Source organism: Eurosta solidaginis, chromosome 4, assembly GCF_040869045.1.
Source record: "Eurosta solidaginis isolate ZX-2024a chromosome 4, ASM4086904v1, whole genome shotgun sequence".
NCBI classification, from domain to species: Eukaryota; Metazoa; Arthropoda; class Insecta; order Diptera; family Tephritidae; genus Eurosta; species Eurosta solidaginis.
Genome location: NC_090322.1, coordinates 127,437,696 through 127,461,514, shown reverse-complemented (window position 1 = coordinate 127,461,514; position 23,819 = coordinate 127,437,696). Strand labels below are relative to the sequence as shown.

Genomic DNA, 23,819 nt, shown 5'->3' with positions numbered 1-23,819 from the left:
GGGCGTGGCGCCGCCCACTTTTAAAAGAAGGTAATTTAAAAGTTTTTCAAGCTATAATTCGGCAATAGTTGAAGATATAATGATGAAATTTGGCAGGAACGTTACTCCAATTATTATATGTGAGGTAAATAAAAATTAGCAAAATCGGATGACGAACACTTTTTAAGAAAAAAAAAATTTAAGTAAAATTTTAACAAAAAATTTAACATCTTTGCAGTATATAAGTAAATTATGTCAAAATTCAACTCCAACAAAATACAAAAATAAAAGAAAATTTCAAAATGGGCGTGGCTCCGCCCGTTTTCATTTAATTCGTCTAGAATACTTTTAATGCCATAAGTCGAACAAAAATTTACCAATCCTTGCGCAATTTGGTAGGGGCTTAGATTCTGGAACGATAACTGTTTTCTGTGAAAATGGGCGAAATAGGTTGAAGCCACGCACAGTTTTTAGATACAGTCGACTGTCTTTCCTTCCGCTCGGCCGATAACTTGAGCAAAAATCGATATATCTGTACTAAACTTAGTTCACGTACTTATCTGAACTCACTTTACCTTGGTATAAAAAATGGCCGAAATTCGACTATGACCAAGCCCACTTTTTCGATATCGAAAATTACGAAAAATTCAAAAAATGCCATAATTCTATACTAAATACGAAAAAAAGGATGAAACATGGTAATTGGATTGGTTTATTGACGCAAAATATAACTCTAGATAAAACTTTGTAAAATGGGTGTGACACCTACCATATTAAGTAGAACAAAATGAAAAAGTTTTGCAGGGCGAAATCAAAAGCCCTTGGAATCTTGGAAGGAATACAGTTCGTGGTATTACATATATAAATAAATTCTGGGTCACCCTGGTGCACATTGTGGTGGATATCTCGAAAACGCCTCCACATATACAACTAAGGGCCACTCCCTTTTAAAACATTCATTAATACCTTTAGTTTGATACCCATATCATACAAACACATTATAGTCACCCCTGGTCCACCTTTATGGCGATATCTCGAAAACGCGTCCACCTATAGAACTAAGGCCTACTCCCTTTTAAGTAATCATTAACACTTTTCATTTGACACCCATATCGTTCAAACACGTTCTAGAGTCACCCCTGGTCCACCTTTATGGCGATATCTCGAAAAGGCGTCCACCTATAGAACTAAGGCCCACTCCCTTTTAAAATACTTATTAGCACCTTTCTTTGATACCCATATCGTTCAAACACATTATAGAGTCACCCCTGGTCCACCTTTATGGCGATATCTCGAAAACGCGTCCACCTATAGAACTAAGGCCTACTCCCTTTTAAGTAATCATTAACACATTTCATTTGACACCCATATCGTTCAAACACGTTCTAGAGTCACCCCTGGTCCACCTTTATGGCGATATCTCGAAAAGGCGTCCACCTATAGAACTAAGGCCTACTCCCTTTTAAAATACTTATTAGCACCTTTCTTTGATACCCATATCGTTCAAACACATTCTAGAGTCACCCCTGGTCCACCTTTATGGCGATATCTCGAAAACGCGTCCACCTATAGAACTAAGGCCTACTCCCTTTTAAGTAATCATTAACACTTTTCATTTGACACCCATATCGTTCAAACACGTTCTAGAGTCACCCCTGTTCCACCTTTATGGCGATATCTCGAAAAGGCGTCCACCTATAGAACTAAGGCCCACTCCCTTTTAAAATACTTATTAGCACCTTTCTTTGATACCCATATCGTTCAAACACATTCTAGAGTCACCCCTGGTCCACCTTTATGGCGATATCTCGAAAACGCGTCCACCTATAGAACTAAGGCCTACTCCCTTTTAAGTAATCATTAACACCTTTCATTTGACACCCACATCGTTCAAACGCGTTCTAGAGTCACCCCTGGTCCACCTTTATGGCGATATCTCGAAAAGGCGTCCACCTATAGAACTAAGGCCCACTCCCTTTTAAAATACTTATTAGCACCTTTCTTTGACACCCATATCGTACAAACGCATTCTAGAGTCACCCCTGGCCAACCTTTATGGCAATATCCCGAAATGGCGTCCACCTATAGAACTATGGCCCACTCCCTTTTAAAATACTCTTTAATACCTTCCATTTGATACCCATGTCACACAAACACATTCCAGGGTTACCCTAGGCTCATTTTCCTAAATGGTGATTTTCCCTTATATTGTCTCCAAAGCTCTCAGCTGAGTGTGTAATGTTCGGTTACACCCGAACTTAGCTTTCCTTACTTGTTGAATTATCTAACTCTTTCCATTTTTATACATTTTCGATATCGAAAAAGTGAAGATTTCGCTCATTTTCAATAGGAATCTATTTTGGGTCCAGATAAGTCCGTATACCGAATTTGGGGAAGATATCTCAATATCTACTAAAGTTATCGTGTTAACAGAAGGACGGACGGACATGGCTTAATCAATTTTTTTTTTCGATACTGATGACTTTGATATACATATGGAAGTCTATATCTATCTCGATTCTTTTGTACCTGTACAACCAACCGTTATCCAATCAAAGTTATAATACCCTGTGTACAATTTCAGCTGGGTATACAAATTGGAAATTATGGTTCTTAATGGAGCTTATGCATTTTGTACTCAATTTTTGATAGCAATCGGCAATCACTTTAAAATATCTTTAAAATCGGAGTTGTTACATGATAATGGTTTGCTTAAAAACCACTAATTTCCACGCAAATTTATCCATACTACCTGAACAGACGGACACCGGGGAGTATACGTCACATTCTTTTATAAGCTAATATTAGCGTCTTACGCCCCGATTCTAGTGTGGTAACAACATCCTTCACCACGGTAACGAAATCATGTGGCAACTTTTACACCCTTTTGGTATTCTAACCGCGAAAGTAGCCGGATAATTTTTTACCCACAAAAGTAGGTGGTTACATCGAAATAACCACACAACAGCTGTTGTTTAGAAAAAGGCAAAACTGAAAAATAAAGAATTGTAAGCGCAAATAAGTAAAGATAATAGTAAAAAAGTGTTGCCTCTTGCTATACATATTTGTTTACATTATGTACTTTTACAGAATAAATTACAATATACCTATGTACAAACTTATCATGCATAATATGCATATACACATCGTCTCGTTTATTCGTTAACCTCGTATCTACAATTTCGGTAAAGCGAACACGGTCGCCACACCGTGTTTTCATTTGGAACCAAAATTCATCGAAAAAAGGAACACATTTTTGTTTTATTTTATTAGTATAAAATACAATCATTTTAGGATGTTTCCATATAAAATTTTACTAAACATAGTGAAGACTTTCCTTTAATTCAAGCTGAACAAACAAACAAAAATGGTACTTATTTTGACATAGGATAAGTCTATGTCTTTCGCCAACCAAACGATGTGAACATAGTTTTGGTCACAAAGCTCTTGGTCCTAGCATTATGCTGTTGTAGCATTGAAACGGTTCAAAATTTGCGTACTGGTGTTGCCGAACTATGTATGTGGAAAACTCAGTAAATCATAAATGAAACTAGTCAATTTTGTTAGTGCTATTTTTTAGACCCTTACTTTTTCCCTTAACGTTTAAACTTCATATCAGAGCCTAGATTAAGTAAGTTTGAATTTTGATCCCAGTCCTCAGGAGCTCTGCTAGCACCGGGTATAATTTTATACAAAACATTTCTTCCGAAATCAAATCTCTTTTGCATTTGCTTCCTTCTGTCTTCGAGTTAAAATATTTCTTGCGCCAAGATACTTAGTTTTCAATTACCTTGCGTGGCTCAACACCACAATAGTCCTGAAATTCCTTGAACTTATTGAGCTGGGTGAGAAAGATTTAAATATCAACGTGCCAAATGAGAAGTAATGCAAGGAATTTCTTTGTGTAAAGTTTGAAAGTGTTAGGCTCACGGCAGAGTGCTCGCCATAAGCTATGCTATGCGAGAAGCAATTTTTATTTTCATATATTTTACATAGTATTGTATAACGGATCAAAATATCTAGCCGTTATTAATAGCCGTGTTTTTTTCACACGCGTATACGTTTCGTTTGCGCGTGAAAAAAAAAGCCTATCCTCGCTTAGATAATGCTTAGGAGATCCATCTAGCGACAGTGGTTAAACAACTAGCTACAGCACAGGGTGTACCGAAAAGCGGAGACACAACCCTCTGTTGTATTTCTGAGTATAACATATAGCTGAATCAGTTGTGATAAATAGTGGATGCGCATAGAATACATAGAATTAGTGCAGATGGTGAAACATAGACAAATATTTCAGTTACATCTGAGTATAATGCGTGAAATTTATTAGTACTAATTTTATGCGTAGCATTTTCAGAGGTGTATTTAAGAGGTATTTGTCGCTTAGCAGTCCATATAAAGTTTAAGCGTAAACGTATATAGATGTGAGAAAAAAACTTAGCTAATATTATTATAAACCAAGAGTTTTTTTTGATTAATCGGTTATTTCATCAACACTTAACGACAATGTGTTTGCCAACACTTTTTCTTTTTAATGCCTGGCATAAATTATACCCTAGGTGAAATGTTATTGTTCTGGTACATTTTATTTATTTATTTATTTACGGACATAGATGTACATTTTATTGACTGAGCAATTTTTTTATGGCGAGATTTTCATTGAAGTAAATTCAAAATTATATGGGGGCTAACGAAAGTGTGGCGAATTTTTGGGCAATATTGTGAATTTTTACCTGATTGAATAAGAAAGAAAAGTACCAGTCGTGGCTACTGTCTAAAAAGGACCAAAATTGAAGAAAAGGGACCACCGGACCAAATAGGGTTGGAAGGGACCATTTTTGGTCCAAATGGACCAAAGTGGCAACCGTGAAAGCGAAGAAAACTACCTTTCAAATTTCTCCACAGACACTGGTGAGTTTTTTTGGTGATGACAGCGTTACCGCTTGGGCCAGAATCGCGGATAAAAAACTGGTAACGATATTCGGTTACATAATGTTCTGGGTACTATTTTACCGGTAACGCTCAGAATCGGGGCGTTAAAGAGGCTTTCCACTGGGTAATGCTTATGTCCGAATATCTTACGTTTTCGAGTATTCCAACCTAAAGCAATACACAAAAATTTATTTTTTTCTCGGAACTGCATTGGAAAATTGAATAGTATTAAAATGTGTCTGGATAGCATTTAAAGTTATCCAAAATATTTTTTTATTTGATTTAGCTTGTCTCCTTAACACAATTTTAAACAATTTCAAAATAAGTTAGCTAAATTTGTCACTGTCGCTATTGATCGGTAAATAAAGAACGTGCATGTCTAAGCACACATCCACACACCCGCAATTAATGTACTTTCGCAAAAACAACAACTTAATCTATATCGATTTGTCGTTGCAAGGTTTCCTTTCTACTAGAAAAGTGTGTTAGCAGGTTAGACATGAAACAAGCCAAATCAAATCAAAGCTACCATAAAAAATAAATAAATATAAGGCGCGATAACCTCCGAAGAGATCTAAGGCCGAGTTTCTCTTCCAATTTGCGTCGTGCTCCTCTTGATTTTCCCTACAAATTGGCCGGACGGGACCTACATGATTTTATGCCGACTCCGAACGGCATCTGCAAGGCAGATGAGTTTTCACTGAGAGATTTTCATGGCAGAAATACACCCGGAGCGCTTGCCAAACACTGCCGAGGGGCGACCCCGCTTAGAAAAATTTTCTTCTAATTGAAAAACCTTATTTCTAAAATTTTTGATGTTGCTTTGCCCGGGGTTTGAACCCAGGGCATCCGGTGTGGTAGGCGGAGCACGCTACCATCACACCACGGTGGCCGCCAAAGCTACCAAACTATGGGAAAATAAAACTTTGACAGCAAAACATAAAGCTAAGGTAGCGGAATTACCTTTGAGATAATGTGAAAGTTAAGTGTTATACAAATACTTATATATTTGGAATATTCTTATGCAAAACTTCCTCTAACCGCTAGAAAGGCTTCTGCATACAATGGTCATTAGGGTGGGTCAAATTTATTGTTGAAAAGGCACATCCAGTTTCTGAATCTATGGGTCATACTGAGTAATATTGCCCATGGGACAATAGGTCTGAAATGAATTTCGAGCCGCCCTAATTTTGTTAGAAAATATTTTTTTTAGAAATTTTTGTTACTATTTTTGTTAGAAAGTATTTTGGGCTATTTAAAAATTGAATTTGCAATATGGAAAATTAAAATATTCGTCGCTATAGGGCGCTTTCCTACTATTTTTCGCAATTTATCGCTTCTTTTTGGGGGAAATCGACGAATATTTTACTTTTCCATATTGCAAATTAAATTTCTAAATAGCCCAAAATAATTTCTAACAAAAATAATAATAAAAATTTCTAAAAAAAAAATATTTTCTAACAAAATTAGGGAGGCTCGAAATTCATTTCAGACCTAAGGTCCCATGGACAATACTATTCAGTATGACCCATAGGTTCAGAAACTGGATGTGCACCTGAAGTTTTTTAGCCCCATACAATTTGACCCGCCCTAATGGTCATAATTGGTTTCTAACCACACTTCCCACTTCACTCCCTCCTCCACGGTGGGTTTCTACGACAACTTACTATCTAAAATGGTTTCAATATATTTTTTCGAAGGTTTCTCCTGCAGGGTTACCTTTTCTAGCCAATTTGGGACCTTGTGCCTCTTAGTAAACCAGACCATATCCGTCTTCTCGGCGTTGGCGCTCAACCATACAATAGATGCCCAGGTTTGTATGTCTCGCAGTGCCCGATCCATCAAAGAGCTAATTATTGGCAGGCACTTACCACCTGAGCAGTTGGTTGATGACCAGCGTCCACAACAGGTCCCCGCCCTGTGGCGTGGCCGTGTCCTTTAAGTTAATATAGAAGTTTACAAATTTTAAAAAGGTCGTGGAGGAACCTACATTGGCAAAACCAACTTATTAAATGAACTAACCACCTTCTTTGCGGATACCCATTATTGATTCGCCACAGTGCCTCAAAGATCCAAATCCGATCCTGGATGTTATGAAACATTCATAGCATAGTTTGCCGGTGCAATTCAGAAGGTTATTTTACATAAACATCAGTGACCGTAACGGTTACGCATCTTCTGAAAAAAGACCAAACCTGGAAACTCACTTGCTTCTTTTCGAAGATTAAAAAGATTCGTTTTTGTCTCCAAGAGTAACTCAATTTATATGTGAACGAAACGAAATGTATTGGTCTTCGATGCAAGCAACGGTTTGCGCTAGTCTTCCATGCAATAAGTTAAATATGTAAGCCTTCATCTTGAGCTTAAATTTAAATACCTTTATTTTCGGTCCCTGCTAAATATGTTTGTAGACATATACAAATCGGCGCAGCGTTTAGCGAATTGGTGACAAAGATATAACGTCACATGGCTGTGATTTGCTGCCTAACGTTTACGAAATGGCGTAGCACGGCTAAATTCATTGGGTTGTACTTGCGGTTGTTAATATAGTATTAGGAAGGGCTCACAACCTGGTGTGGGGTGGCAGTCAGTACTGTTTTAGAAAGTTATGTGAAGGTGCTTGAGACTAATTGAGTTAGTAAGCTTTGACTTTTGCTTTGAAGTCTATGCTAAAGTGTAATTTCTGTTACTTACCGAACATGCAATCATTCTAGAAGTGCTAAGTCACAATATTTGTAATTGAAACAGATACCACATTTTATAGCTAATTAAAAAGCTTTTATAATCCATTTAATTTTGTAAAATTTTTTGTTGTTTTAAGTTAAAATTACACATTCATAGCCCTTACAGTTTTCCAAACACATTTCTTGCCGTACATTTAACCATAACCCAGTGGCTTCTTTTGTATCATACTCTTATGCACTGGCGGCATACGTGAGTCCCAAAAGAAAATATGATAAATCGAAAGGACAAAGCCCAAACTGCATAGGCCACATATATAAATTAAAACCATTATATAGCGTATGCAACGTTCTGAAAAAGTTGGTTTATGTGCCATTATTTCTTCGGCTTCATGTAAACGATAAGAGGGCAAATGACCAGTGGATACTTGGATTGTTGTAGGTCGTGAGCCTCTTTTAAGCGAAGTAGATGGTGTCGCTGCTACTGTAGACGCGTCGGTTGCCCCCGGCATTATGCTGCCCTCATCATTTTCAGGATTCGTGACACTCGTTTCAATTATATTAACAATTTTTGCCAAATTTTCCGCCATATTTCCCGCAAACCGCGTGTCAACACAATTTAGAAGCGAATCAACATTGGTTAAGTAAATTAAATCAAAATCGCGTTTAAATATTCAAAAAATTTCATTTAATTAATTGACAGACGCAAAAATGCAGAGACACGTGTTTAGTGGCTCTGTCAAAAAGTTAGTGGCTGCTAGAGCTACATTGCTGAATAAACTGACAAGTAAGTGGTATAATAAAAGACCAAATAGCCTAGCGCCTGGGATTTAGTGAAATGAAAAATAGGATTATGCACATTTTCTATTGACAAGTTTTTGCTTTTAGTTTTTGATAGCTACGAATTTTGCTATAATGGCATTAATTAATCCACTGTGAGTAACTAACGGTAATGAGCAAATGAACATTGGCACGTAGAGCGATAATAGGTGTATCGATTGGTTTGTGAGGGAGCTTTGTATACAGTTTTAATACAAGAATATAATCATAGGAACCAATTAAAGGTAGCTTAAAATATACGGATTGTGTTTAATTTAAACAAAAATGTTGTTGTTTTTGTTTTTGTAATTGTTATTAGAACTCTAAAACGCAGGCAAACTATTTTCAGCTGATACGACAGGGTTTATGATATTTATGCAGAAATCACCTGTTCAACATTTCATTGTCACGGATGGGATGTATGAAAAATTGAAACATTGACATTTTCGCCTCACTATGTAAATGGTCTGTGGCCTTCATAGGGAGAAATTCCTTGGCATGTCTGAGTGCGATCTTTTCGCACACCTGCAACTTTTTGTAGTGTCTAACACACAACTCATGCAAACATATTTCCTGTAAAATTTCCCACTTTTGGTATCAGGTGCTCCCAGTAAAAGAATTGCTGTTGGTGGTTTGGTTAATTGGCAAGAGGAGGATGACTCTTCAGGCATTTGGGATCCTCCTTGGTATCCGCACATTACTTTTTCCCCCTACCGGTGTCTTTGGGACTTGCATGACAAAAAAGTTACATTTATACTGTGGAATTGTTGATGTCTAGGTAGTAAACCAGTACCGTTCTGAGTGACACCACCGGTAATTAGCCAGGATATTCTTCTACTCCACACTGGTCGGTCTTATATGGAGTTGGTGACCAAAAATACTTCCAGTAGAGATATCAAATTTGTGCGGGTGATACCTTCATACCGACCCACAACCACCCACTTTCACCGAATGCATACAAAAAATAAGTAGATGTGGGGGGGGGGGGGGGGGAGTGGTAAGATATGTATAGCACAAATACAATTTACAATGTTTAATAACATTAAATAAATAAATTCGAGTTATTAAATGATCTTACATACATAACAATAACAAAACAACAAAAACACACAAAAGTTTACATTTGCATATCGTCGACTGGATAAAATAATGTCGTATGTTACATGTGAGCTCATATAACTTACGATAATAATTTATCCGGGTGATGCTATCAGAAAACTGTCGCAAAACATAGTTAGTGGCAGAAAGTGGCAGACGATATCAGCACTTTAGAATTCTAAAACTTTGACTAATAACAATATATAAGTCCCAACGTGAGAATCGGTGAGGAACCCAACTAATACCGAATTGAAATATTTGTGCAAATAAACACTAATAAAGGCACAGTTGAAATTTTAAATAAAAACAAGTAAGGACGGGACTGTCTTCGGCTGTGCCGAAAACTTCATACCTTTCACGAATGGGGCTCAACAATAATCTTATCCCATTCGTAATCTCCAAATAATGCGCTGTATAAGATAAGAAATGTATAGTGAACAGATGTACATACTTAACGATTTTAAGATAAATATAAAAAAATGGAAAAAACCCCCCTATCTAAACGATCTGTTGTATGGGATATAACTATATATAGCTCCGATCATAGTGATTTTTTCAGGAAATATTCTATGGTATATTAGAATAAATATCACTTAGTTCAACGTTTTTATATTAGAAATTAAGGGAGAAATGGCTAAAAATATTTCTATCTGAACGATCGGTTGTATGGGATATATACCATATATAGCTCGGATCAAAGTGATTTTTTCAGAAAATCTTCTACGATATATTAAAATATACATCACCGAGTTTCACGTTTTTATATTGGAAACTTAGGGAAAAATGGTCAAAAATCTTTCTATCGGTTGTATGGGATATATACTATATATAGCTCCGATCAAAGTGATTTTTTCAGGAAATCTTCTATGGTATATTAGAATAAATATCAATTAGTTCAACGTTTTTATACTCAGTTGAGCAGAGTTCACAGAGTATATTAACTTTGATTGGATAACGGTTGGTTGTACAGGTATAAAGGAATCGAGATAGATATAGACTTCCATATATCAAAATCATCAGTATCGAAAAAAAATTTGATTGAGCCATGTCCGTCCGTCCGTCCGTCCGTCTGTCCGTTAACACGATAACTTGAGTAAATTTTGAGGTATCTTGATGAAATTTGGTATGTAGATTCCTGGGCACTCATCTCAGATCGCTATTTAAAATGAACGATATCGGAATATAACCACGCCCACTTTTTTGATATCGAAAATTTCGAAAAACCGAAAAAATGCGATAATTCATTGCCAAAGGCGGTTAAAGCGATGAAACTTGGTAGATGGGTTGACGTTATGACGCAGAATAGAAAATTAGTAAGATTTTGGACAATGGGCGTGGCACCGCCCACTTTTACAAGAAGGTAATTAAAAAGTTTTGCAAGCTATAATTTGGCAGTCGTTGACGTTATCATGATGAAATTTGGCAGGAATGTTACTACTATACTATATATGTGCTAAATAAAAATTAGCAAAATTGGATGAAGAACACGCTCACTTTTTAAAAAAAAATTTTTTAAAATTCAAATTTTAACAAAAAATTTAATATCTTTACTGTATATAAGAAAATTAAGTCAAAATTCAACTCCAGTAATGATATGATGCAAAAAAATACAAAAATAAAAGAAAATTTCAAAATGGGCGTGGCTCCGCCCATTTTCATTTAGTTTGTCTAGAATACTTTTAATGCCATAAGTCGAACAAAAATTTACCAATCCTTCTCAAATTTGGTAGGGGCATAGATTCTATGACGGTAACTGTTCTCGGTGAAAGCCACGCCCAGTTTTTATACACAGACCACCGTCTGTCCTTCCGCTCGGCCGTTAACACAATAACTTGAGCAAAAACGATATATCTTTACTAAACTTAGGCCACGTACTTATCTGAACTCACTTTATCTTGGTATAAAAAATGGCCGAAATCCGACCATAACCACGCCCACTTTATCGATATCGAAAATTACGAAAAATGAAAAAAATGCCATAATTCTATACCAAATACGAAAAAAGGGATGAAACATGGTAACAGGATTGGTTTATTGAAGCAAAATATAACTTTGGAAAAAACTTTGTAAAATGGGTGTGACACCTACCATATTAAGTAGAAGAAAATGAAAAAGTTCTACAAGGCGAAATCAACAGCCCTTGGAATCTTGGCAGGAATACTGTTAGTGGTATTGCATATATAAATAAATTAGCAGTACCCGACAGATGATTTTCTGGATCACCTGGTCCACATTTTGGTCGATATCGCGAGAACGCCTTCACATATACATCTAAGGGCCACTCGCTTTTAAAACCCTCATTAATACCTTTAATTTGATATCCATATCGTATCAGTCTAGAGTCACCCCTTGCCCACCCTAATGGCGATATCTCGAAAAGGCGTGCACCTATAGACCTAATGCCCACTCCCTCTTAAAATGCTCAGTAACACCTTTCGTTTGATACCCTTATCGTACAAACATTCTAGAGTCACCCCTGGCCCACCCTAATGGCAATATCTCGAAAAGGCGTTCACCTATAGACCTAATGTCCACTCCCTCTTAAAATGCTCAGTAACACCTTTCGTTTGATACCCATATCCTACAAACATTCTAGAGTCACCCCTGGCCCACCCTAATGGCGATATGTCGAAAAGGCGTCCACCTATAGACATAATGCCCACTCCCTCTTAAAATGCTCAGTAACACCTTTCGTTTGATACCCATATCCTACAAACATTCTAGAGTCACCCTTGGTCCACCTTTATGGCGATATCTTGAAAAGGCGTCCACCTATAGAACTAAGGATTACTCCCTTTTAAAATACTCATTACCACCTTTCATTTGATACCCATATCGTACAAACACATTCTAGAGTCACCCTGGCCCACCCTAATGGCGATATCTCGAAAAGGCGTCCACCTATAGACCTAATGCCCACTCCCTCTTAAAATGCTCAGTAACACCTTTCGTTTGATACCCATATCGTACAAACATTCTAGAGTCACCCTTGGTCCACCTTTATGGCGATATCTCGAAAAGGCGTCCACCTATAGAACTAAGGATTACTCCCTTTTAAAATACTCATTCCCACCTTTCATTTGATACCCATATCGTACAAACACATTCTAGAGTCACGCCTGGCCCACCCTAATGGCGATATCTCGAAAAGGCGTCCACCTATGGAACTAAGGATCACTCCTTTTCAAAATACTCATTAACAGCTTTCATTTGATACCCATATCGTACAAACATATTCTAGAGTCACCCCTGGTCCACCTTTATGGCGATTTCTCGAAAAGGCGTTCACCTATAGAACTAAAGCCCATTCCCTTTTAAAATACTCATTACCACCTTTCATTTGATACCCATATCGTACAAACACATTCTAGAGTCACCCCTGGTCCACCTTAATGGCGATATCTCGAAAAGGCGTCCACCGATAGACCTAAGGCCCACTCCCTCTTAAAATGCTCAGTAACACCTTTCGTTTGATACCCATATCGTACAAACATTCTAGAGTCACCCCTGGTCCACCTTAATGGCGATATCTCGAAAAGGCGTCCACCGATAGACCTAAGGCCCACTCCCTCTTAAAATGCTCAGTAACACCTTTCGTTTGATACCCATATCGTACAAACAAATTCTAGAGTCAGCCCTGGTCCACCTTTATGGCGATATCCCTAAATGGCGTCAGTCCATAAAACTATGGCCTACTCTCTCTTAAAATACTCTTTAATACCTTCCATTTGATACACATGTCATACAACCACATTCCAGGGTTACCCTAGGTTCATTTTCCTACATGGTGATTTTCCTTATTTTGTCTCCATAGCTCTCAACTGAGTATGTAATGTTCGGTTACACCCGAACTTAGCCTTCCTTACTTGTTATATTAGAAATTAAGGGAGAAATGGCTAAAAATATTTCTATCTGAACGATCGGTTGTATGGGATAAATACCATATATAGCTCCGATCAAAGTGATTTTTTCAGAAATTCTTCTATGATATATTAAAATATACATCACCGAGTTTCACGTTTTTATATTGGAAACTAAGGGAAAAATGGCCAAAAATCTTTCTATCTGAAAGATCGGTTGTATGGGATAAATACCATATACAGCTCCGATCAAAGTGATTTTTCAGGAAATCTTCTATGGTATATTAGAATAAATATCACTTAGTTCAACGTTTTTATATTAGACATTAAGGGAGAAATGGCTAAAAATATTTCTATCTGAACGATCTAAAAATATTTCTATCTGAACGATCGGTTGTATGGGATATATACTATATACAGCTCCGATCAAAGTGATTTTTTCAGGAAATCTTCTATGGTATATTAGAATAAATATCACTAAGTTCAACGTCTTTATATTGGAAATTAAGGGAGAAATGGCCAAAAATCTTTCTATCTGAACGATCGGTTGTAAGGGATATATACTATATATAGCTCCGATCAAAGTGATTTTTTCAGAAAATGTTCTATGACATATTAAAGTATATATCACCGAGTTTCACGTTTATACTTTCTAAATTGCGGCAGCAATGACCAAAATCGTTTTATCTGAACGATCGGTTGTATGGGAGATATATGGTATAGTGGTCCGATCCTACCGGATCCGACAAATGTCTAATATAATACAAAAATACATCCTTGTGCCAAATTTCATTGAGATATCTCAAAATTAGAGAGATTAGTTTGCGTTCAAACAGACAGACGGACATAGCTATATCAACTCAGTTCGTCGCCCTGATCAATTCGGTATACTTAATGATGAGTCTATCTTCTATATTTCTCAACGTTACAAACATCGGACCAACGTTAATATACCATTTCATGTTCATGAAAGGTATAAAAAACACAACAAGCTAAACACACTAAAATTATTTCAGAATGAAGTAAATACCTTTGACTTCAATATTCATTTTTATTTATTTCAATACAAAGATATTTTATGCATTTTTAAATAGCTTAAACTTGCACTTTATTTTTAACTTGCTCACACTGCAATAACCAACTAATACCATAACCTCACTTTTGAAGCTATTCTTAAAGAGTACAGTTCTAATAAGAGATACTAAGGACACATTTGGTGACAAACTTTTCACTTTGATTTTTTTTATTTTTTTCCTATGGAACCGACCACTGTGCACTCGTTCGATACATCATTCAATATATTCAAAGCTGCCTAAACACAGGAGATACATATTTTCTGCAAGTTGAAAGGAGTCATTTGTCATTCCACTTTTTTAAATTGGCAGTAATTTTTGTATCACAAACTTTTTAGAAATCGTGGAACTTCATGTCATTCCAAAGGTTTTCGAATCAATCATTACAAAGCGATTGGCATTCTCAGTTTCATCATATATTGACCGGTTGAGCAAGGAAGCCACTTTGGGCCTTTTTATTCTTGTTGTTTATTAATGATCTCCCTAGTATCTTGAGTCATCTAAGCCTTTGATGTACGCCGATGATGTTAAGTTGTTGGTGCTCATGCATACACCAGGGCATAGATTATGCCTTCATGCCGACCTATGTAGCCTGGTTGATTTATGCTCTGTGAACGCAATGTAACTAAACTTGAAGAAATGCAAGACTTTATATTTTAATAGGAAAACATTGCATATTTACAACTACACCATAGGACACTATAAAAAAGAACAAGTTACTACCTTCTCTGACGTAGGTGTAACCATGGACTCTAGACTTGACTTCAAATTACATGCTAAAGAAACCTCAGCATCCATCAAGAGATTGGCTGAAATTTCCCAACACCTTTATTATCAGGCTGCCGCCGTGGTGTGGTGGTAGTGTGCTCCACCTACCACAATGGGGATCCTGGTTTCATGTCCGGGCAAAGCAACTTCAAAATAATTTCAGAAACAAGTTTTTTAAATTAAAATAAACCTTTTCTACAGTGATTTGGCAAACACTCCAAGTGTATTTCTGCCATGAAAAGCTTTTCGGAGTCGGCGTAAAACATGTGAGTCCCGTCCCTCTAATTTGTAGGAGAGAACGACGCTAATTGGAAGAGAAACTCAGCCTCAAATCTGTTCGGAGGCTACCGCGCCTTGCATTTATTTAATTTTTCTATTAGCAGGGCCTTTTTAACATCGTTAGTATGATCTATTTTGGAATATGCTTGTGTCGTATGGAGCTCACGTTATCAAGTTCATTGTGATGAACTAAAAGCTGTTCGGAAACAGTTCCTGGTTCGTTGAGGGGCTTGCCATGGGATCCAGGAAAGCACCTTCCTCCCCACTCTAGTCCTCTGAAACTTATGCACTTACACTAGCTACAAAGTCGGGGAGATATGCTTGTTGTGTTATTCAATGCACACAATGAACATCAGCACTGAAATCCAGCGAAGAATCAATCTTGCCAATAAATGCTACTTTGGACTAGGTAGGCAATTGAAAAGTAAAGTCCTCTCTCGGCGAACGAAAATCATACTCTACAAGTCACTTATCGTACCCGTCCTGCTATATGGGGCAGAAGCATGGACCATGGCAACAGCAGATGAAGCGGCTTTGGGAGTGTTCGAGAGAAAAGTTCTTCGAAAGATTTATGGACCTCTACGTGTTGGCGATGGCGAGCACCGAAAAAGATTTAATGATGAGCTGTACGAGCTATAAGCAGACATCAACATAGTCCAGCGAATTAAAACGCAGCGGCTGCGCTGGCTAGGCCATGTTATGCGAATGAATGATGATGCTCCGGCCAAGAAAGTGTTTCTATCGGAACCCGCCTATGGAAGCAGAGGTAGAGGGCGGCCTCCACTCCGTTGGAAGGACCAGGTGGAAAACGATTTAAACTCCCTTAGTGTGACCAATTGGCGCCGGTTGGCGAGCGAAGGAGCGACTGGCGCGCCTTGTTGGACGGCCATAACCGTTTAGACGGTTAAGCGGCAATTAAATAAATAAGTAAGTAAGTTATTCAATGCGAAGTTAACCAGGGGCAATTTTGACAGTGTAGGTTTCGCCTCGCGAAACCTGGCATTATCACCGACTAAATCCTCCACGACCTTATTTACAACATGGCCGTCCCAAATGTCGACTGTTTGACATTATCAAACCATCAACCAATAAAACACCAATCGATTCAGAACAATCATCAACATGGAGTAAAAATTATCTGATTGGTAAAACGAATCGGATCGACAAGGATCCAATTCGTTAGCACCAACGGAACACAGCTTTTCAACATATTGCTATGCAGCTGACTTCACGTTCGCAAGTGACAAAATCACTCATCTCTATATTTTCGCTGAATACACACCTACAAAATTTTCTACCACCATTCAAACTTTGTAAATGAAATTATACTGTAAATTTAAAGTTAAAGTTTTATTAAATCAAAATTGAAACCTTAGCTCTCTGAGTTTTGTGCATTGGGTGAATAACAAGGAAGGTAATCCAGTTTCAGCAGCCGTTCCATTTTGCTCCTGTGAATTGAAGTACAAACCAATCTAATTGCCACCACACGATAGGGTGCGCCCGTTTTGCCGGATAACCTCACGTAAGTAAAAAACCAAATTTTCTTTTTGTAAGTTCAATATTGCATTGAACAAGCTGGTCCTTCGAGTCGGATATCTTTATCTGGCAAATCGAACACAAGCAACTTTTCCTGTTGAAAAATTAGTCCCCCCAACATGGCCGAAGTCAGGTCCCTCGAGTCCAAAGTCCAATTACAACAAAATCGTTTTGAATTATTAAAAATCGCCGCTGAGTCTATATTAAAGGCCTCTGTAGCGGAGTTAACCAAAATTAAAATTCAATCGCGCCTTGACCACCTGGAAAAAACTTGGGAAAGAATTGAACGCATTAAAATTTGGGGTTATAAAAGATAGCGATTACATAACCAACAACGTGTTCGCTAGTATGTACGAAGTTTACGATCAACAAAAGGTATTTTTATTAGAAAAGCTTGCTGATTTCAACGCAGCAAATCCACACGACGGATCTGTCCTCGCCGAAACTTCCTTAGTAGCCCCTGCCTTATCCACCCGAGCAAGATTACCTGAATTGGTTCTTCCCACGTTCGATGGAAACTTCAGAAATTGGAGATCTTTCAGCGACATGTATACTTCACTTGTCGGGTCGAGTACGATTCTCGACAAAGTCACAAAGTTACAGTATCTTAAGCGAAGTTTGTCCGGGGCAGCAGCGCGTCTTCTAGCCACCTACGCAATCACTGCTGATAACTTCGTTCCCGCATGGAATAAATTAGTTGCTCGCTATGAGAACAAACGTGTTCTTATTGAAACTCAACTTGAAGCCTTATTTACGATTAAAAAGCTCACGCAGCCGTCTGCAAAAGGGTTACAAGGGTTGCTCTCAACTGTCTCCGAAACCCTGTCCTCTCTGAAAGCTCTTGGAGCTCCTGTCGACTCCTGGGACATCATGATTGTCCATCTTGTGACTCGGTGCCTCGACTCAACCACACGTCAAGTATGGGCGCTGGACCAAGGTGCATCCGCAACCCCAACTGACCTTTCAGCTCTCACCAAGTTCATCGAAGCTCGTGCTGCTGCACTTGAAACCATCGATCGTCATGACTACGTTAAGTCGCAAAATAGTAACAAGGCGAAAAGTCATGCCACAACCTCGTCAACTTCATCAACCCGATGTTGTTTGTGCGCCGATAATCATAAGTTAATTCAATGCCCAACCTTTGAACGAAAATCTCCTACTGAACGCAGAGATTTCGTTAAATCAAAACAACTACGTTTTAATTGCTTAGGCCCTCACGTGTTAAAGGATTGCTCGTCAAAAGGAACCTGCCGTAAGTGTAAACAACGCCACAATACGTTGTTACACATCGTTTCATCAAAACCTACCAAATCTACTGTCAACCACGTGACAGCAGATTCTGATGACTTACAATAATCAACCGTTCAATCGAGTGATTTGCAGTCAAACAGTAGTGAGGAAGCTGCTGTCGTCAACCATGCCACCGCAGGAGCTTGTAAATGATGTTTTGTTAGCAACTGCACTCGTAGAAATTCAAGTTGAACACGTGCGTCACATCGCGCGCTCATTGATTGATCCAGGTTCCGAGCTGTCATTTATCAGTGAAAGAATGGTTTAACTTCTTCGATTGAAGCGTACAGCGGCCGCAATTAGCCTTCTTGGCGTAGGCGATTCCCATGTTTCCACTACTCGCGGAGTAGTATCTGTCAACTTAAATTCATTAGCGACAAAACGATACGCGTGCACTGTTACTGCATTCATTTTACCTAAGCTTACTGCATTTTTACCGTCGAGAGAATCTAAATCCATAGAATGGGCTCACCTTAAAGGGTTACAACTTGCTGACCCAACATTTAACACTCCTGGCAAAATTGATATGATTCTAGGCGCTGACGTCTACTCCGAAATCTTACAAAATGGTCTTCGGAAAGGTCCAATACATACGCCGCTCGCGCAGGCTACAGTCTTTGGCTGGATTCTTTCTGGATCAATCGCAGAAAATCCAGCAATGCTTTCAGCCCGTGTTCATTATTGCTCGCCGGATGACGAAATAAATACTCTCATCCGAAGGTTTTGGCAACAGGAGGAGGTTACCACCCTAAGATCTAAGTTGACTCCAGAAGAGGAGGCGTGCGAAACGCATTTCCAAAGGACGCACACACGCACCGAAACTGGACAGTACGTTGTCCGATTACCTCTGAAACAATCCGTTTCAGCATTAGGGGATTCACGATCAAACGCTGTTCGTATCCTATTTTCTTTAAATCGACGACTGAACGCCAACCCGGAATACGCCCGAATGTATACCGAATTTTTGAACGATTACGAAACCAGTCTTCACATGTCCAAAGTCCCTGATGACTACGTACCTAAATCAATCATATATTATTTGCCTCATCATGGTGTGCTCCGACCATCCAGTACGACTACGAAACTACGAGTTGTTTTTAATGGTTCAGCTCGAACAATGAGCGGCAAGTCACTCAGCGACATAGTTTACGCCGGGGAAAAACTCCAAACTGATCTTCGCGTCGTGGTTCACCAGGATGATTGGGATTTACAGAGAATACTATGGTTGTCAAATGGGAAGTTAGTCGAATACCATCTCCGCACCGTAACTTATGGTCAAGCATGTGCACCCTTCTTAGCCCTAAGAGCATTTAAGCAGCTTGTGATTGACGAAGGACATCGATTTCCACTAGCGACTCCAATGCTATCACTCGGTCGATACGTAGACGACGAATTCGGTGAAGCTGACAGCTATACAGGAGTGCATTGAAATGGAGTACCAACCAACCGACGATCCTCACACATCTGGAGCCCAACCTCTTGGCTACTGAAACCAACATCAAGTTTGATTCAAGAAAAATTATTCGAACCCTCGGCTTAAGCTGGAATCCCGAGTCTGACAGCTTTCATTTTTATAACAACTTTATTCCTATTAAGACCATTACAAAACGTAACGTCTTATCTAAGATTGCGCAAATATTTGATCCTCTGGGATTTATTTCTCCGGTAGTCATCACTGCAAAAATTCTCATGCAAAATCTCTGGCTTCACAAGCTTGAATGGGATCAACAACTCCCTGATACGTTACAAAACTCTTGAAAGGATTTTGAGTCTAGCCTCCAAGACTTGCACACTCTCACAATTCCTCGGCTAAATCTGCTTTAGTGGAAATTCATGGCTTTTCTGATGCATCACTCGCAGCCATGAGCGCAGTCGTCTACCTTAAAGTTTTACATGAGGACAACATTACAGTGAGTTTGGTTCAAGCAAAGACCAAACTAACTCCTATTTCCAGAATGTCAATTCCTCGTCTTGAGCTCACCGCAGCAGTCCTGCTCACTCGACTAACACATTACGCGATTGATGCGTTCAATCTATCATCGGCCTCTGTCTGGCTTTGGACTGATTCTTCAGTTACGCTCACTTGGCTCACGAACCATCCCTCAAAATGGAAGGACTTTGTAGCAAATCGAGTGAGCTTCGTCAAGAAAGGCTACCAACGACAAGTTGGAGGTTTGTTCCGGGTAAGCAAAATCCCGCGGATTGTGCATCACGTGGTATGACGCCTCGTCAATTGCATTCACACGAACTCTGGTGGCACCGTCCCCAGTGGCTTAGGTTGGATAGCTCGGTTTGGCCAACGAATAAATTCACTCAATCCCAACAAGCAGAAAAAGAAGCAAGGAAAAGGAAAGACAAATCTACATTTCACACCAAAACTGATGATTTCGAAATGAAATGAAATGAAAATGAAATGAAAAATTATTACGCGTCACTTCATGGTGTTTTCGATTCGCGAACAAGGCTCGCCGATTCCCAATGATCAGCGATGACAAATGGCTATCAGTTGCAGAAATGCAGTATTCCTTATAATTTTGGATAAAATTCGTCCAGCAGATTGCTTTCAAGGAAGAAATAAAGCTTCTATCTAAAACCAAAACCACGGTTGCAAACACTTCTAGTTCCATTCGTAACCTCAATCCATTTGTGGATTCTGACGGCTTTCTTCGAGTTAGGGGACGCCTCGAAAACTCCGCATTACCATATGACGCGAAACATCCTATATTTTACCACGAAAGTCTAACTTAGCTAAGCTGATTATTCTAGACACCCATCTTCGCACGCTCCATGGAGGCACAAGTTCCACGCTCGCCTTACTCCGACAACGGTTCTGGATCTTGGGCGGCCGCGCAGCGGTACGAGAATCAATTCTTCGCTGCATCGTATGTGCTCGATATCGTGCTGAACGCCAGCAACAGCTTATGGGACAACTCCCGTCGTCGAGAGTCAATAGCGCTCGTTTGTTCCAGCATACCGGGGTGGACTATGCCGGTCCATTCACCTTAAAAGAACGTCGCGGTTGCATTAGCACTACATATAAGGCATATGTTGCTCTCTTTATCCTACAAACGGTTTTCCGGAATCTACGATGTAAGCAAAACACTAACTAGTGATCAAGGAACGAACTTTATTGGCGCCGACAAAGAACTTAAACAACTGTTCAGTTCAGCATCAAGCGAGATGTCTCGCCTATCTCATTTATTATCAAAGGATGGAACCCAATGGCGTTTTAATCCACCATCTGCTCCAAACTTCGGCGGTCACTGGGAAGCCGGAGTAAAGTCAATGAAACATCACTTGAAACGCGTCATGAAGAGCTATTTATTTTCATTTGAAGAGTTTACAACAGCCTTACGACAAATTCAAGCTGTACTCAACTCTCGACCCCTGTGCAGAGTTACGGATGATCCTGATAATATGAACTACCTAACACCAGGTCATTGTTTCGTTGGTGGACCCATTGCCAGTTTACCTGAGCCGAGTTTAACTCAGGTGCCTCAATCTCGCCTTTCACATTGGCAACTAACAAAGCGGCTAACTGAACAATTCTGGGAAAAATGGCAAAAGGAATACTTGCAGCAACTACAATCGCGTTACAAATGGCAACTGCCCACATCCTCCATTCAAGTTGGTTCAATTGTCCTTTTCATCGACGAAAGGTACCCTCCATCGAAATGGCCATTAGGGAAGGTCATAAAACTACATCCCGGTCGCGATGGGTTAACCCGAGTAGTTACCGTCAAAACCGCAATAACAACTCTGGATCGTCCTATAAATAAACTATGCTTACTTCCTAATCCTGTGAATCAAACAGAAGAAGGTTCTGATATTCAACCTAAAGAGAAACGACATACAACTTAATTTCGCCTTTTTCGCAACCATGCATTTGCCCCTTTACTTGGTGCAACGCGGGGAGTATGTTTGACGCATTATCAAACCATCAACCAATAAAAAACCAATCGATTTAGAACACTTATCAGTATGGATTAAAAATGATCTGATTGGTGAAACGAACCGGATGGGAAAGGATCCAATTCGTTAGCACCAATGGAACACAGCTTTTCAACGTATTGCTACGCAGCTGACTTCACGTTCGCAAGTGACAAAATCACTCATCTCTATATTTTCGCCGAATACACACCTACACATTTTCTCACACCATTCAAACTTTGTAAATGAAATTATAATGTAAATTTAAAGTTAAAGTTTTATTAAATCAAAATTGAAACCTTAGCTCTCTGAGTTTTGTGCATTGGGTGAATAACAAGGAAGGTAATCCAGTTTCAGCAGCCGTTCCATTTTGCTCCTGTGAATTGAAGTACAAACTAATCTAATTGCCACCACACGATAGGGTGCGCCCGTTTTGCCGGATAACCTCACGTAAGTGAAAAACCAAATTTTCTTTTTGTAAGTTCAATATTGCATTGAAAATTGACCATTTTGAATATCCACGTCGATGTCACTACACTACCGACTGTCCTACACCAAAATCTTGGGTGTGACGTTTGATCAGGATCTACATTTTGGTGAGCATGCAGCCGCAATTGTACCGAAAATCCAGATCCGTAATAAAATCCTCAAATCCCTTGCTGACAGTACTTGGGGAAAAGACAAAGAAACGCTCATTACCACATACAAAGCAATTGGCCAGCCGATTGCATGCTACGCGCCCCCTATATGTTCGCGAAGCCTAAATACTACTCACTGGAAGAAGCTACAGGCCTGCCAAAATACTGCTCTCAGAACCGCCACGGGCTGTCTCCTTATGTCCCCAGAACACCATCTACATAATGAGGTGAGAATACTCCCCATCAGGGAGAGAAATGAGATGCTAACCAGACAGTTACTGTTGAATACCCAGAAATCTGGGCATCCCAACAGACATCTGATTAATGAGCTAGCACCGCCTGGGGGCTTAAGGAGTCATCTCCGTAAGCATTATGAGGAAATACGGCACCTGAGAACCCAGCCGTATGAAGCAAAAAAACACAAGTAGGTCCTTAGTGAACTCCACAAACAGGCGTTGGACCTCTATGTCAGGAATTGCCCGGTGAATCCAGTACTCAAAAAACAGTACCCAAAACTTGCGGAAGAGGAACGCATACTCCCCAAGGAAACGCGAGTCACTCTAGCTCAACTTCGTTCTGGATACTGTAACAGGCTAAACTCTTACCTATCATAAATCAGCTCCGACATACAAAATGTATGCCCCGCTTGTAATGTGTACCCACATGATACCAACCATCTCTTTAATTGTAATGTGGAACCAACGCCCCTAACACCCCTTTCATTATGGTCCACCCCTGTTGAAACAGCAAGTTTCCTTGGACTCCCGTTAGAGGATATTGATGACACCCTGTGATCGGTTCCACCTATTGGATGGGGCGAAGCACTGCTACAACAACAACAACAGTATAGGAAAAATTTTTGAAATACACAAACCTTTTCGCTGTTTGTGCCAAGAATTAATAGGAATTGTGCTCATTTTGAAACCTCTGACACGC

General features: G+C 39.2%; 3 protein-coding genes across 5 annotated transcripts in view; 1 reads left to right on the top strand and 2 right to left on the bottom strand.

Moving 5' to 3' along the window:
* Positions 1-23,819, bottom strand: part of inaF-D — a 162,011-nt gene that overhangs the window by 114,203 nt on the left and 23,989 nt on the right. The window contains exon 1 of one of the 3 annotated variants that reach the window (XM_067782884.1): positions 7,606-7,743. The exons of 1 other annotated variant lie outside the window; for it this stretch is intronic. In XM_067782884.1, the coding sequence (XP_067638985.1) occupies positions 7,606-7,612 (7 nt within the window). In that variant the 5' untranslated portion in view covers positions 7,613-7,743. Of the gene's footprint in view, positions 1-7,605; positions 7,744-23,819 lie in introns of those variants that run through there. One more of the 3 variants, XM_067782881.1, reaches the window with a different exon arrangement.
* Positions 7,668-8,360, bottom strand: inaF-C. The gene has a single exon (XM_067782886.1). It carries the CDS (start codon positions 8,180-8,182, stop codon positions 7,790-7,792), a length of 393 nt encoding a protein of 130 aa, XP_067638987.1. The 5' UTR covers positions 8,183-8,360; the 3' UTR covers positions 7,668-7,789.
* LOC137250309 (uncharacterized) overlaps positions 17,115-23,819 on the top strand; it is a 31,161-nt gene continuing 24,456 nt past the window's right edge. Inside the window, exon 1 of the mRNA XM_067782885.1 lies at positions 17,115-22,695. Coding sequence (XP_067638986.1) covers positions 18,842-19,744 — 903 coding nt within the window. The 5' untranslated portion in view covers positions 17,115-18,841 and the 3' untranslated portion in view covers positions 19,745-22,695. The remainder of the gene's footprint in view (positions 22,696-23,819) is intronic.

Excerpts from the sequence above, each read along its gene's own strand:
- inaF-C (XM_067782886.1), bottom strand. The coding sequence starts at position 8,182 with ATGGCGGAAAATTTGGCAAAAATTGTTAATATAATTGAAACGAGTGTC.